General features: G+C 58.5%; 2 protein-coding genes across 23 annotated transcripts in view; both read left to right on the top strand.

The window, feature by feature from the left end:
* Positions 1-5,105, top strand: part of CACNA1G (calcium voltage-gated channel subunit alpha1 G) — a 61,943-nt gene extending 56,838 nt beyond the window's left edge. For 12 of the 22 annotated variants that reach the window (XM_053892203.1, XM_053892199.1, XM_053892205.1 and 9 more), the window contains 3 exons: positions 2,192-2,369; positions 2,670-2,839; positions 4,019-5,105. In XM_053892203.1, coding sequence (XP_053748178.1) covers positions 2,192-2,369; positions 2,670-2,839; positions 4,019-4,753 — 1,083 coding nt within the window. In that variant the 3' untranslated portion in view covers positions 4,754-5,105. Of the gene's footprint in view, positions 1-331; positions 467-2,191; positions 2,370-2,669; positions 2,840-4,018 lie in introns of all 22 variants that reach the window. The other 10 variants (XM_053892196.1, XM_053892195.1, XM_053892197.1 and 7 more) reach the window with 1 other exon arrangement.
* A 7,082-nt stretch (positions 5,106-12,187) lies between these two features.
* Positions 12,188-13,774, top strand: part of ABCC3 (ATP binding cassette subfamily C member 3) — a 43,928-nt gene continuing 42,341 nt past the window's right edge. Inside the window, 1 exon segment of the mRNA XM_053892232.1 lies at positions 12,188-12,217. Within this exon segment, the coding sequence (XP_053748207.1) occupies positions 12,188-12,217 (30 nt within the window).

Consider the following 13,774-nt stretch of genomic DNA (forward strand, 5'->3'; position numbering starts at 1 on the left):
TTTCTGCTTCTCCTGCTTTGTCGGTGTTCGCTCTGGCTCTGGCTCTTTGGTGCCTGCCGCAGCCTCTGATCCGAGGTGGGGGGGGGGGGGTGTTTCAAAGTGGGGTGGGGGAGGCACTGTCAGTTTACTCGGGAGAGGGGTGGTGGGGAGAGAGAAGAGAGGCCTTCCCCTCCCCCGTGCTTTGTGGAAAGGGGGAGGGGGGGGCCTGTGTGTGTGCACGCGCGCGCGTGTGTGTATGTGTGTGTGTGTGTGTGCGTGTGTGCACGCATGCACGCGCGAGCAGGTGCTCTGTCCTGGTCTCTAATGCCTGATCATCTCTCTCCCTGTCTAGATCCCTCTAGCTGAGAGGGAGGCTCTGTCTCTGACGTCAGAGATTGTGTCTGAACTGTCCTGCTCTCTAGCTCTGACGGATGACTCTTTGCCTGATGACACTCACACACTCTTACTTAGTGCCCTGGAGAGCAATGTACTTACACACGCTCCTCACTGCTCCCCTAGCCTCCCCAGGGGCTGGGCTGGCTGCAGGGCTCCAGATCCCTCCCTCCTCTCTCTTGGCCACCGGAGGCATCAACCGGCAGGCACTTAGTGCTCTAGGCTTTGATGGGTCTTTCCGGGTCCCCACTGTGGACCAAGAAATGAGATGAGATTAAATTGGGGCCTCAAGGGTCCAGGGGCGCAGTTGTGAAAGAGTTAATCCCAACACCCAGGAGTAGTAACACGGCCCTCCGAAACAGAGGTCAGCATCAGGCAGCTGACCAAAGGGTCCCCCTCGATGTAGACCCAGTCTCTGTGTTTGGAGCCTGTGCAAGCCAGCCCTTCCCCTCCCCACCCCCTCCTTCTCGCCTACCTGCAACATGAGCCATTTCCCTCCACGTAGTGGCTGAGAGCCTCATACCTCTCTGCTGCTACCACCATGCCCTTCTGTACCTGGGGGGGTTGTCTCTGTCTCCTCCGTCACTGTCACTGTGTGTCCCCGTGTTGGGGGGGGGTGTTCTTTGTGTTTGGACAGCTTCTCTACCCTTGCCCAGCTCCCTTTCCCCTTCAGACTGTGAGCAGCCCCCTCCTCCCTGCCTGCCCCCTCCTCTGGGCACTTAAGAAGAGACAGGGGCCCCTTCCCCACAGCAGGGCTCGGCTGCGACAGGGTCTTGACCACAGGCTGGGGGTCCCTAGGGGTCTTGGGGTAGCTGGCAGAAGTGGAGCCTGAAGCCGAGAGGGGAAGCAAAGGATCCAGACTTTTCCAACCGTCCCTCCTGGGGTGCTTAGCTGGCGGGGTCTGCGTGGAGACAGGAACCCTCCCGCCTCTCTGAGAATTAGGAATGGAAGATACAAGGGACCCCAAGGAGGAAAGGGGTCCCAGGGAGATGGAGAAATCTGGGAGCACACCTTGGCTCCCTCCAGCTGGGGTCAAAGGCAGATTACTGCTTTTCTTTGAAACCAATTTAAAAAGCCCACTCCCACCCCCAATCTGTCCAGTAAGGGAGGACCTGAAGCCGTGATACTCAGACCTTGCCCCCCACCTCCCATTTGCCTCCTGCCAGAGTCACTGAGTAATTAAAAGGTGCAGGGCCACAGGTGGGTGAGCCAGCTGACACTCTCTAGTGTTCACCTGTCATCGAACCCACATTAGCCCAGCTCCTGCCCCACGCTGGGTCGTGGGGTTGCCTTAGAGAACTGGATGGTGAACAGCCTCTGCTCTGTAGGCAGTCCTCGCTCACTGGACAGGTCCTCCCATTCCCCACCCCCACCCCCACAACCCCAGCACTGGGATAGGGGGTGCTTTTAGCTTTTCAGCCTCCACTGTCCTGCTCCAGGGCCTCTTACGGGGGCCCTGAGAACCATCTCTTGAACCACCTGCCGGGCTGGACCTGGGGGCTGCTCTCTGTTTTCTGGACACCTTCTCCCCCCTCCACCATCCCCACCAGGAGGCTCTGAGATGATGCAGTATTGGATAGTTTTCTGCTTCCTTGCTGTGCTGGAGGGCTCACCCATGTGTCTGCCCCCTTTCCCCCCACCCACTAACTCATCCCATTACCGCCCGGGAGGGTGGGAGGGAGGGGGCCAGAGGGTGGGGGGAGGGGGCCAGAGCCTGGGGGCGCTTCTGCTTGCTGTTGTCCAGCTCTGCCTCAGTTAGCCAGTCCGGATATCCGGGTGCCCCTCTTTTTCCCACCTCCCTCCCCTGTTCCTTTTGCAGATGGAGCCCCACCCTGAGGAGGTTCCCCTCGCCCTGGGACCAGACCTGCTGACCGTGCGGAAGTCTGGAGTCAGCCGGACGCACTCTCTGCCCAATGACAGCTACATGTGCCGGGACGAGAGCACCGCCGAGGGGTCCCTAGGACGCAGAAGCTGGGGGCTCCCCAAAGCTCAGTCAGGTACCAGGGCTCAGGCAGGGCTGCTCGGCTCGCACAGGGAGACCCCATCCTTGCCTAAGCCCACTCCTGACCTGGGTGGGAGGGGCACCGAGGCAGCAAAAGAGGTCTCTCCGAACTCCAAGGGCTCCCCCCTCCGCCCCCCGCCAGCCCGTGGAGAGTGGTTTTCAATCCGGGGCGGGGGGTCTGCGGTGAGGGGAGAGGCCCCGATGGGGGAGGGAGAGTGGAAAAGAGGGACTGGGGTAAGAGCCAGGCCACTGACCTGCCAGCTCCTTCCTCTTCTCCTCCCCTCTCTGTCCACAGGCTCCGTCTTGTCAGTCCACTCCCAGCCAGCAGACACCAGCTACATCCTGCAGCTTCCCAAAGAGACACCCCACCTGCTCCAGCCCCACAGCGCCCCCACCTGGGGCACCATCCCCAAACTGCCCCCACCGGGCCGCTCCCCTTTGGCTCAGAGGCCACTCAGGCGCCAGGTAAGCAGGTGTGGAGAGGTGGGCCAGGGCCCCGGCGCCGGCCTCTCCGCTGGGAATCCTGGGCTGTTGGTGACAACCAGGTGGCCACTTTTCTTTCTTCCAACAAACGTTTATTGTGTGCTGACCGCGGTCCAGAGGCAGTTCTAGGTGCCGGGGGCACGGTGCCTGGCAAAGCAGAAGTGGTCTGTGCCCTTCTGGCATTTGCACCCTGCTCCTTTCTTCCACTGAGGAGGGCTGGAGACCGGAGCGGGCCACGGGGGCTTAGGGACACGGGTCGACTTGGTGGGAGAGCCCAGGTCTCTGGACTCCCTCTCCCTGGCCCAGAGTTGCCTTCCAATGATTCTCTGTACTTCTAGACTTAGCCACGGGACACAGGGCATGTTTTGGGTATCTCCACCTTTGGCCAAGCCCGCGGCGCCCCCTTCCCGGGGCACAGGGCCGAGGCTTATGTAGCCAGGTGAGGCTTGTCTGACCCCACTGTGACAAGGCCACAGCCCACGCCCAGGGTGCCCTCGTGTGTAATCCTGGCCACACGAGAATCTGCTCAATGCCACACACTTGAAACAGGCACGGTCGCCACCCATTTTACAGAGTTTCACCGAGCAGCTTCTGTGTGCCAGGCACTGGGGACACAGCCCCTGCTCTCTGGAGCTCCCAGTCTGGCGTCAGAGACATAAATGCCATCAGACCATTACAGCAATAGCTCACAGCTGCTGGGATGCTCACGTGTGCGGTGCAGCAGGGAGCAGAGAGGAGGAATGGGTTAGTTGTAACGTGGGGATACAGATTGTCAGGCACCATGTCACAAGAGGACCTGAGCCCATCAAGTTGAGGGGTGCCTGTCATTCGAGAAGGGCATTCAAGGCCAAAGGAATAGCCTGTGCGAAGGCCGGGAAGAGTGAAGGAGCCAGCTGTGCACTAGAGCCGGCCCAGTGCGCTCTGGTGTCCCGAGGGCGGGGAGCTTCAGAGAACGATTCCTGCAGGCGTGGGGGAGGGGTGGGGGAGCAGGCATGGTGGCCCCCTTCTCCCAACAAGAGCAAACGCTGATACTCCTGCTTAGGGTGGGCCCGCGGGGGGAGGCGGGGGCTATCCGGCTTGGGGGTGGGGGTGGGGGGAGGTGGGAACAGTCCATGGGGGAGCGGAAGCCCCTAGGCTGAGCTGTCCTCCCACCTCGCGCAGGCAGCAATAAGGACTGATTCCCTGGACGTTCAGGGCCTGGGCAGCCGGGAAGACCTGATGTCCGAGGGGAGTGGGCCCTCCCCGCCTCTGGCCCGGGCCTCCTCCTTCTGGGGCCACTTGGGCACCCAGGTGCAGCCGCAACCCCGCCGCCAGAGCCAGACCTCGAAGCACATGCCCCCGCCGGCCCCCTGCCCAGGCTCCGACCCCAGCTGGAGCAAGGGCCCGCCAGAGACCAGGAGCAGCTTGGAGCTGGACACGGAACTGAGCTGGGTTTCAGGAGACCCCCTGACCGTGGGCAGCCAGGAGGAGCCCCCGTCGCCACGGGACCTGAAGAAGTGCTACAGTGTGGAGGCCCAGAGCGGCCGGCGCAGGCCCTCGTCCTGGCTGGATGAACAGAGGAGGCACTCCATTGCGGTCAGCTGCCTGGACAGCATCTCCCAACCCAGCCTGGGCCCCGACCCCTCTAGCCTTGGGGGCCAGCCTCTCGGGGGGCCCGGAAGCCGGCCCAAGAAAAAACTCAGCCCGCCTAGTATCTCCATAGACCCCCCAGAGAGTCAGGGCCCTCGGCCCCCACTGAGCCCTGGCGTCTGCCTCCGGCGGAGGGCTCCGTCCAGCGACTCCAAGGATCCCTCGGCCTCCGGCCCCCCTGACAGCATGGCTGCCTCGCCCCCCCCAAAGAAAGACGTGCTGAGTCTCTCCGGTTTAGCCTCCGACCCAGCAGACCTGGACCCCTGAGTCCTGCCCTACTCCCCCATTCACCTTTCTCCACCGGGTGCCAAATCCTAGCTCCTCCTCCTGGGCTATGTTCCTGAAAAACCTTCCATACGGACTCCAAGGAGGAGCTCCTCCCCGCCTCAGTGGCGCTGGGAACCGGCGAGCAGAATTTCCAGAGCGTTGAAAGCAGCAGCCCTGGTCACCCTGGCTCCGGGCAGAGAGAGAGGAGAGACACAGAGACAGAGACAGAGAGAGAGAGAGAGAGGCCCAGTGCAGCTGAGGTTCCCAACACCAGGAGCTACTGGGAGAAAGCAATACGTTTGTGCAGAATCTCTATGTATATTCTATTTTATTAAATTAATTGAATCTAGTATATGCGGGATGTACGACATTTTGTGACTGAAGAGACTTGTTTCCTTGTACTTTTATGTGTCTCAGAATATTTTTGAGGCGAAGGCGTCTGTCTCTTGGCTATTTTAACCTAAAATAACCAGTCTAGTTATATCCCCTCTTCTTGCAAAGCACAAGCTGGGACCGAGAGTGCATTTCAGCCCTGACGGTGGCCCATCTTCAGCGGAGAGCGGGGACCATTTTGGAAACTGTAATGTAACTTATTTTCTCCTTTAACCTCGTCATCATTTTGTGTAGGAAAAAAAAAAAGAAAAAGAGAAAAAGCAAAAAATAAGATTTTACAAATGAAATGGAACCTTTTTATATATACATACATACATATCTATATCTATATCTATAATAAAGTAATTTTCCAAAATAAAAAAGTTAATCACGGTCCAGAGTGAAAGCGAAAGGGACAGAGTTAGGCATTTCCAGGTGGCACTGGAGAAAGACCCCCGGAGCTGGGGAGTGGGCAGCGGGCAGGGAAGGGGTCAGAGCTGCCTGTGTGTGTATAGGAGTGTGTGTGTGCACGCGTGCACGCGTGTGTGTGTGTGTGTGTGTGTGTGTGTGTCTGCGTGTCTGGCTGGCTGTCTGGGGGAGAGAGAACCTAATCCTCCCCAGGAGGGCTGCAACCTTGCAGCCTCACCCCCCAGGGGCAAGGGAGGAGGGAAGCCCCTCTGCCTGGTAGGAGGCTAGGCAAGCAGGGTTTACTGCTTCTACCAAAGCTTTATCGCTTCCTCTTAGCCAGGCAGCAGCTCTGTGAATGTGAGTAGTTCCAGATTAACTCTTATTTCTGCTGACAGCTATCAGCCCCACATTGAAAGCTGGAAATTGGCATAATGAAGCTGTTTTGGTTAATGGGGCCGACTGAGACTGGGGGAGGCAGCCTCAGCCGCTGCCAACGGGATCGGTGGGGGAGGGGGCAAGCGCGTCCGGGTTTTCCTTCCCCAGGCTTCAGCCCCCTTGACCTTGGAGGTCTGGGCGTTAGCCTCACGCCTTGGGAGCCCTGCTGACCCGCACCGTGGGCACTGCTCCATCAAGCTGGCAATGGGATTAAGCTGTACAAACAGAGCGGGCTGCTCCCTCCCGAGATGGAGGGGGCCAGGAGTCCAAAGGCCACCTCCCGGTGGAGTCGGGAGGGCCAGGCAGCCAGGCTGCGGAGTGCGGAGCTGGACCCCTGGGGGGTGATGAATGAGCGCCATCAAGGTGTTTACATGGTCTGCTGCTGCCTGCCCAGTGGGAGCCAGCGGAGGAGGGGGGGGGCGGGGGAGGGGCTGGGAAGGCAGGCCAGGGAGGGAAGGCGGAGAAGGGAGAAGGAGGAGGAGGAGAAGGGGGAGAGGAGGAGGGGCTATTATTGGTGCGGCCCAGAACCTCCTTTCTGGTGCTACCTTGGGGCAATACTCTCTTGCCTGGAACCCTGAGCTAAGAGGCAGTGCCACAGAGCCAACCGCAGGCTCAGCCAGCCACCCCAAACACCCACCTCAACCCCACCCCCTCATCCCCAGCACCTTCAAGCCCCAGGACCCTTGAAACCTCAAAGGCAGCTCCAAGGGGCTGGGCAGCCCTCCTTCAGCAACCCCCTCCCCCACCCCGACCCTGGGATCAGGGGTGCGGGGCTGCTGGACGGATGAGCCTGGAGGCTTTGGCCCATCCTGTATTTTCTAAGGTGGCGAAAGGTTTTCTAATTGCTCTTCTGGACAGAAATGACACTTGAAGCAAGCAGGTTTTATCCTCTTGGGGTGTGCAGTAGTGTGGAGCTCTTGTCCTCTGGCCTCCTTGGGTGGACAGAGGGGGGTGCTTATGGGAACTGTCTTTTTTTTTTTTTTTTAAAGCAAAACTGTACCAACTTCCTAGACTTTTGTCACCTAGGTCTGCAGATTAAGCTTTTATATATTTGTCGAAATCTGTAGCTGTCTATTCCCTAACGAGGGTGGGAGATTTGGGGGAGGGGGCTCTGGGGTCTTTTTGCCTTCTAATGGTTGGAGGATTCTGGGTCAAGGTAAAGCCAGAGAGCTTGGCTATAACCCCCTCTCCTCCATCCAAGGCTTCACCCTAACCTCTGCCCCCCCGGGAGCCCCCGGAGTCAACGTGGGCATTTTCGGGGACAGAATTGTGGCCTCTCCCCCAACAATGTAAAATCTTTATCAACGATGGAAGCTGATGTGTCTCATTAAAAGTGGAAATAATAACACTGCTGAATCTTATTAACAGTACTAATGATGATGAGGCAAACCTCATGACGCTTGTCCGGATGGTTCTATCTGCTCTAGGGTACAGCAGGGACTGGACGAGACTGAAGGAAGCTGGGATGGGGGGAGGAGCTGGTGGGGGCAAAGCAGGTCTTGGATTAAGGCCTCCAGGAGCAGGAAGTGGCCAGGAGCTTCAGGGATGTGGGGGCTTCGGAGGGAATTGTGTCAACAGCCACAGGCCCCCACCTTGGGCTTGGCAGCTTCTGCTTCCTCCCCCCCAAGACTCCAGGAAAAGGTCTGCCTGGGCGTGGGGGGTGGGGACCCGAAAGAGGAGAGAGCTGAGCTGATGCTAAAAACAAATCTGAGGCTCATCTGTAATCTCTCGCTTATTCTTCCCAACGCGCTAACAAGGAGGCTAGCACTGCTATCGGTTTTGCACGAGCCAGTGAGTTCAGAGAGGTTTAGTGACGTGCCCAAGATCACACAGGCAGGAAGCGGCAGGGTTGGGGCTGCATCGTATGTGTCTGGCCAACCTCTAGCCCATCGGCTTCATCCACCTCAGCCTCTTGTCATTGTCGAAGGAATGGGACATGGGGCAAGGAATCCCGATCATGAAACGACTTGCCAGGGAGGCCTTTTCCAAGGCAGTCACATTTGTGTTCATAGAAATGCACGCCCGAGCTCCCAGCTTGGCGTACTCAGAGGCTTAAAGGAGCCCACGGTCCTTCACCTCGTGTGAGGAGAGAGGCTTAACCACAAAGGAAGGCATCCCTGAGCTCTGGCTGCTTCTCCGAAGGCTGGCCAAGGCTGTCTGTGCAATCACCCAGTTTCCCAGATACCACCTTTCCCCGGCATAATGCTGCCCTTGAACCACAGAGCACTGGCTCCCCTCCCCCGCCTGCCACCCCCTTGTCCTTCCCGTCCTCTCCCCGTGCCCCACCCAGACCTCTCCCACTTGGCAAACAGCTTTCACCTCTAATGTCACCCTTAGTCCCCACCCATCACAACCGTGGCCTCCTCTCTCCTTTCCTGGGCCAGCCGTCACCCAACCTGGGGGGCTGGTGACCGTGGTGCAGTGAGGACATCAGACAGCAGGTGGCAGCACAAGGTACCTTCACCTGGTGCCACCTGGTGCACGGGGGGTCCCCTTCCTTGGAGGGACGTAGCCAGGGAGAGGACACCACACTGATGGACACCTTCTACAGGGGGGTGCTCTGCATGGCCCTCCATGGGAGGAAACAGGCTCAGAGACGCAATGAAGGACTTGTCTGCATGATTCGTCCGCCATGGGAGTGGTGAGTCCACAGTGCTCAGTGACACCTGCCTAAGGCCTGTGCACCCAGGACTAACCCCAGGACAACGGCTACCAGGAACGAGTTGAGCTGTGGACTGGCTCCCTACTCTGAGGACACGGCGAGGCGGGTCAGGGAGGCGGCACCTCAGCAAACACCCAGGGGGGATATCTGCTGAGAACTTCAGAACTCTGGCTTAGTCCCGGTCCAGGGGTGGGAGCTGCTGACGGTGGCCCACGGAGCTAATTAATTCTTCTTGCTTTGAAAACTCCTGCATCGGTCACAGCAGCCCGTGCTCACATGCATGCCAAATCAGATCAAGTGCAGGCTGGGAGCGAAGAGGCAGCCTCGCTGAGGCCACGAGGGGGGCCGGTGTGGCTTCCACCAGGCTGGAGTGTGGGGGCTGGATCTGGTTTGGGGGTGCTCCAGGCCTTCAAGGAGCCACAAGGGGCTCAAAAGAATCAGGTAGTGAGTAAAGTGGAGAGTTCCATAGCCTTTGCTTTTCCACACCCCGCCCTGCCCGAGTTCCCACCTGACTGTCCCCGTTTGCAGCATTTTCTGCCCCCGGGTCTCCCCGTCCCTGCCTTGCTTTGCTTTCTTCTCTCTGCTGTCATTGCTGCTTAGAGCTGTGCCTTGCAATTATCTTCTCTTTCCATCTCCCTGCCAGGAAATCTCCAGTGGGTTCCCCTGGGATGCTCCCCGGCCAGGGAGGTACAGCACACGCTCGGCCCATCCCTCCCGGAGCTGCAGTCAGTCGGAGGGGAGGATGGGGCTGGGACCACAAAGCTGGGGGAGTGCAGTCCCTGTCTCCCCGGCAGCCCAAGCCACAAGTCCTTGTTGCTACACAGGAGCCTCCGGCCGGAAACATCTTGGTTCTGGAAAGTTGAAAACAGAGTGGACAGACTGTGCCCACTGCTGGGACTACAGCTAAGGCCACAGTAGCCTCGTTACTTACAACCTCTTCTAAGGGCATGAGATGCTTGTCGAGTCAGTCAACAAACATTTCCTGAGGTTCACCTTTCCCAGGCACTGTCCCGGGTGCTGAGGACACGGCAACAAACAAGTGTGCTTGGTCCCTATTCTGAAGGTGTCTACAGTCTCCTGGGGGAGGTGAGCAAGACAGACAGTGAGTACAATACAAGGGGGAAGACTGTGCAGAGAAAGGGTCTCTAGTCCAGGACTGGGGTGAGGGAGGTTCAAGGTAGGCTTTGGGGGGGGGTGCTGTGGGGCTTGAGTGAAATCTTCAAGGACAGGTAGTTTGCCGGGCGCAGAAAGGGAGGTGAGGTGTAGGGAGGAGACCGTGGCAAGCAACCTTGAAAGGGGGCCCATGGGCACAACGGCATCAGCTAAGGACACCAGACACGCATCCCTGCCCAAAGTGTCTGCATGGAAACGGCCTGGCATTCGGAAGATACGGAGCTCATCACTCCTCTGCTGGGACAAGACACCTCAGGGCCTCAGTTTACTTGCTCTGGTGGAATCAAAGTATTCATGCCCTAGGAATTTTATGGTTGTTATTCAAGGGCTACGCAAGCGGGACCACATTCCAAGAGGGACCAGAAACCGCAAACCCCCAGGGAAGAAGCTCAAGAGAGATGGGAAGGAAGTTGAGGATTGCCAAGGTCCCCTTGCTGTGACCTCAGAGGCTCCCACCCAATGCCGTGAGTTCGCGAAGGGCTCTCCAAAGGCGGTGTGGGATGGTGCCCAGAAAGGACAGTGCTTCAGCCCCAGTGCTGAAGACAGGACCCAAGGGTCTTTCTTGGCCCCGAACTAGAGGAAGGGTTGGAGGAGGAACCCCGGTCTGCTCACCACAGAAGCATCTGGATCAGCAGGGCTAGAAGAGACCTTAGATGGCATTTTGTCCACGTTGCTCAAGAAACTGAGTCCCAGGGACCTCAAGGGCCTTGTTAAGGTCACACGGCATACAGAAGTTACTGCCCGAGGCAGGGAGGGGGTTGGAGGTGATTCAGTCAATCCCTGCCCTTGGGGACCTCTCAGACTGGCAGGGAAGACAGGTACTTCACAACTAAATATAACCCAAGGCACTCTATGACAAGATGTGAAAGCTTTATAAAGTCTTGGGCTCTGGGATGGGGCTGGGGTGGAGGGTGACTGGGTCAGGGGAGGGGAGGGGGGCAGACAAAGGGCTGAGAGGGCTTGCCCAGTGGAGGGGGAGCAGACCCTCTATCCCTCTGCCTGGGAAGGGGGAGCCTTGTCCACCCTGCTCTGCCCAGCGCAGCTCAGATCTCTGTTCTGATAGCTCAGGGCATAGACTTCCTTCTGGTCACTTCCTGCCTGCCCAGAAGGACAGGCGGTGGCTGGCTGCCCCTGTGTTATCTTGCCGCCCCCTACCCCACGCCTGCAGCTAGGCACCCAAGGAGGAAAACACCACTTAAGAACAAGCACCAGGAAAGGGATCACCAGGGTGAACCCCGGGCAGACCCCGCAGAGAGGGGCCAAGACCACAGGGTTGGGGAGGTGAAGGCAGGGGAGAGGTGGCACAGGGGCGGGTGGAGGGATTCCTTCTCAGCCCCAAGAAGGAGTGGAGAAGTGGCTTCTGTGATCCCGCTGGGGGAGTGAGCGATAGAAGGCCGGAGGGAACCTAACATGGCCAAACTGGGCAAGCAGGAGAAGGCCACTGAGCCCAAACGGGTTTTACAGTTGGGGAATGTGAAGACGCAGCCTCGGGAGTGTGGGCATGTGGGGGCTCCTTCTGGGGCTTCACCTGCCCATCTCCCACCCTGCCCAGGCTGGAGCGGAGGAAATCAACACCTATTGGGTGCCCACCAAGAGCGCCGGGCAAGGCGCTTGATGCTTTACCTGCTGTTGCCATTTAACCCTCAGAGTAACCCTCCCAGCTAGGATTATCCCTGTTTCCTGGAAGCAAAAGTGGAGGCAGCAGGAACCAGATCCGGGAGCCACAGAACCTCAGCAAGGCAGCCATTTAAGAGGGCCATGGAAAGCCACCATCTGGATGACGCTAGGACCCCTCCCCACCCCCTCTCCTTGGGTACACCGCACCCGCGAGCACCACCGGTTTCTGCCGGTTCCCAGGTAACCTGTGGGCGGAGAGGTCAACTTCCTGATTGGCTGAGTACTAAGCATTCCCATTTCACGGATAAGAAGACTGAGACCCACAGTTGAACGCGACCTCATCAAGGATGTATTCACGGAGGAGTCTTGCTAAGTCACTTTCCACGTCTCCATGACTCCTGGGCCGGCAGACTTGCGCCCGGTGGAAGCAGGGGTGCGCCCCTTGGAAACAGACCCCTGCGCCAGCCCTCTCAGCCTCAGTACCTGGAGGGGCATCTCTCCAGCACGGCCCACCGGCCACTTGAAGGAGTTGTCGCTGTGTCAGTGGCCCGCCACCCCTGTCTCAAAGTTCCTCCAGGAGCCGCAGTCTCAGGGAGGCTCTGTCGCAGTTCTCGGCCACTAGACATTCGACCCAAAGGGCTGAGGATAGGGTCGGGAGGGGGCGGAGCGCGGGGAGGGGCGGGGGCGGAGGCGGCTCCGGGGCGCTGCGGGGGTCCCGCTTGGGCAGGCTACCCGCCTTCGCCTCCTGGCCGAGGAGCCTCGACCCCATGGACGCCCTGTGCGGCTCCAAGTTCTGGGTAAGGAAGTGTCCCGGGACCGAGGGCGCGCATCCGCGAGCTCCTGAGAGGGCCCTGGGGAGGAGGCATCGCCGGGAGGGGGTCTGGCCGTGCCACCCCCACCCCCAGCCAGATCCCTGCCCGGGACGCACGGGGACCTGCCCGGCTGTCCCGGGGACGCCCGGAAGAGCCCGGGAAAGCGAGGCACGAATCAGAAGGTGCCCCCACGCGAACTAGGGCTCAGTTGCCCAGCTCTACGCCTGCCCCGACCCCTTCCAGCGGCCGCGGGAGCATCCAGAACACCTGTTCAACCAGGTGCTTTACGGAAGCTGGCTTTGCTCTTCTTGGAAAGGGCTCCTGTCACCTTCTTTTCTCTGGTGTTGAGAGCCACTAAGAAGTAGGGAGTCCCTCTCCAACCCTCTCCTTTTACAGAGGGGGGGGGGAGGGAGGCTGGGAGAGAGGGAGGGATTTGCTCAAAGTCCCCCCCGTTACAAGAAAACAGAGCTGGGTTAGAAAAGCAAGCCTTTTGACTCATATGCCAAATCCTTTTCTAAAACATCAGGTGCTTTTCAGGCTGCTGATTCTAGTTCCCTAACATAGTTCAGGTTTAAGTGTAGACAGCCCAGGAGCTTTTTTTTACAGCTTTCAAGACCTACCCACACCAGCTCCTTTGGTCTTCACTGCAGCTCTGGGGGCAGGTGGTGGTGTTGCTCCGTTTTACAGACAGTCTCAGGTTCGAGGGTCTTGTCCATGGTTATGCAGGCATGCCCAGTGTAGGCTGGCCTCGAATCCAAGGCCCCTGATTTTCGATCTCTAAATCTCTTCCCCACGTCGGGTGTTTGTACCTATATGCCTGATGTGTGCATGCCCAGTGCGTGTTATCCGCGGATGTGTTCTTGTGTGGGTGCGTGAGCATGTGTGTGTACATACAGCGTGTATATGGTGAAGAACTCTGTTCTTGGGCTGTGTTTAGCATGAACTAAGGGGTGGTGCATGGATTTTTGAAACTAGGGACCTATACAATGGAGTACCTATAAAAGCGTATCTTTGGAGATCTCTTTCTCCCTCTGGATCACTAAAGGGTCATTAATCAAAGGTGGTACAACTTTCTTGCCCACCCGCATAGGGACCCACATCCATCGTCCAGCTTGGACTACTCATTTGTCCCCAAGTCCAGAGGTTGTCCCTTTGGTTGATGAGCGTACTTTGTTTGACTCAGCTGGCATGGCCATGGCAGGATCACGGGGGCTGAGATGGCCAGGCAGGGGACTTGCACAAAAATAAAGGGGCAGACGTACCCATGCCTCAAGTGCAAGGGCTCCCCGTGCCCGGGCAGACTGTTAACGGCAGACAGAAGGTTAGGACTGGACAGAGTCAGACTGAGGACGTGGAGGTGAGGAACTCACGACTCCCTTCTTCCTCGAAGCTTAGAGATCCTTTGCAGCTTTCTGTGACATTGTAGAATCCCAGACGTTGCACAGACAGACCTCGGGGGCTTGAAGCAGCTAGCCCAGCGCCTTATCGCAGAGCTTGGGAAACTGAGGGCCAGGGAGGCAATGGACTTGTCAAGGTCACACA

This window comes from Panthera pardus, unplaced genomic scaffold (assembly GCF_024362965.1).
Source record: "Panthera pardus isolate Hobbes unplaced genomic scaffold, ASM2436296v1 HiC_scaffold_3, whole genome shotgun sequence".
NCBI classification, from domain to species: domain Eukaryota; kingdom Metazoa; phylum Chordata; class Mammalia; order Carnivora; family Felidae; genus Panthera; species Panthera pardus.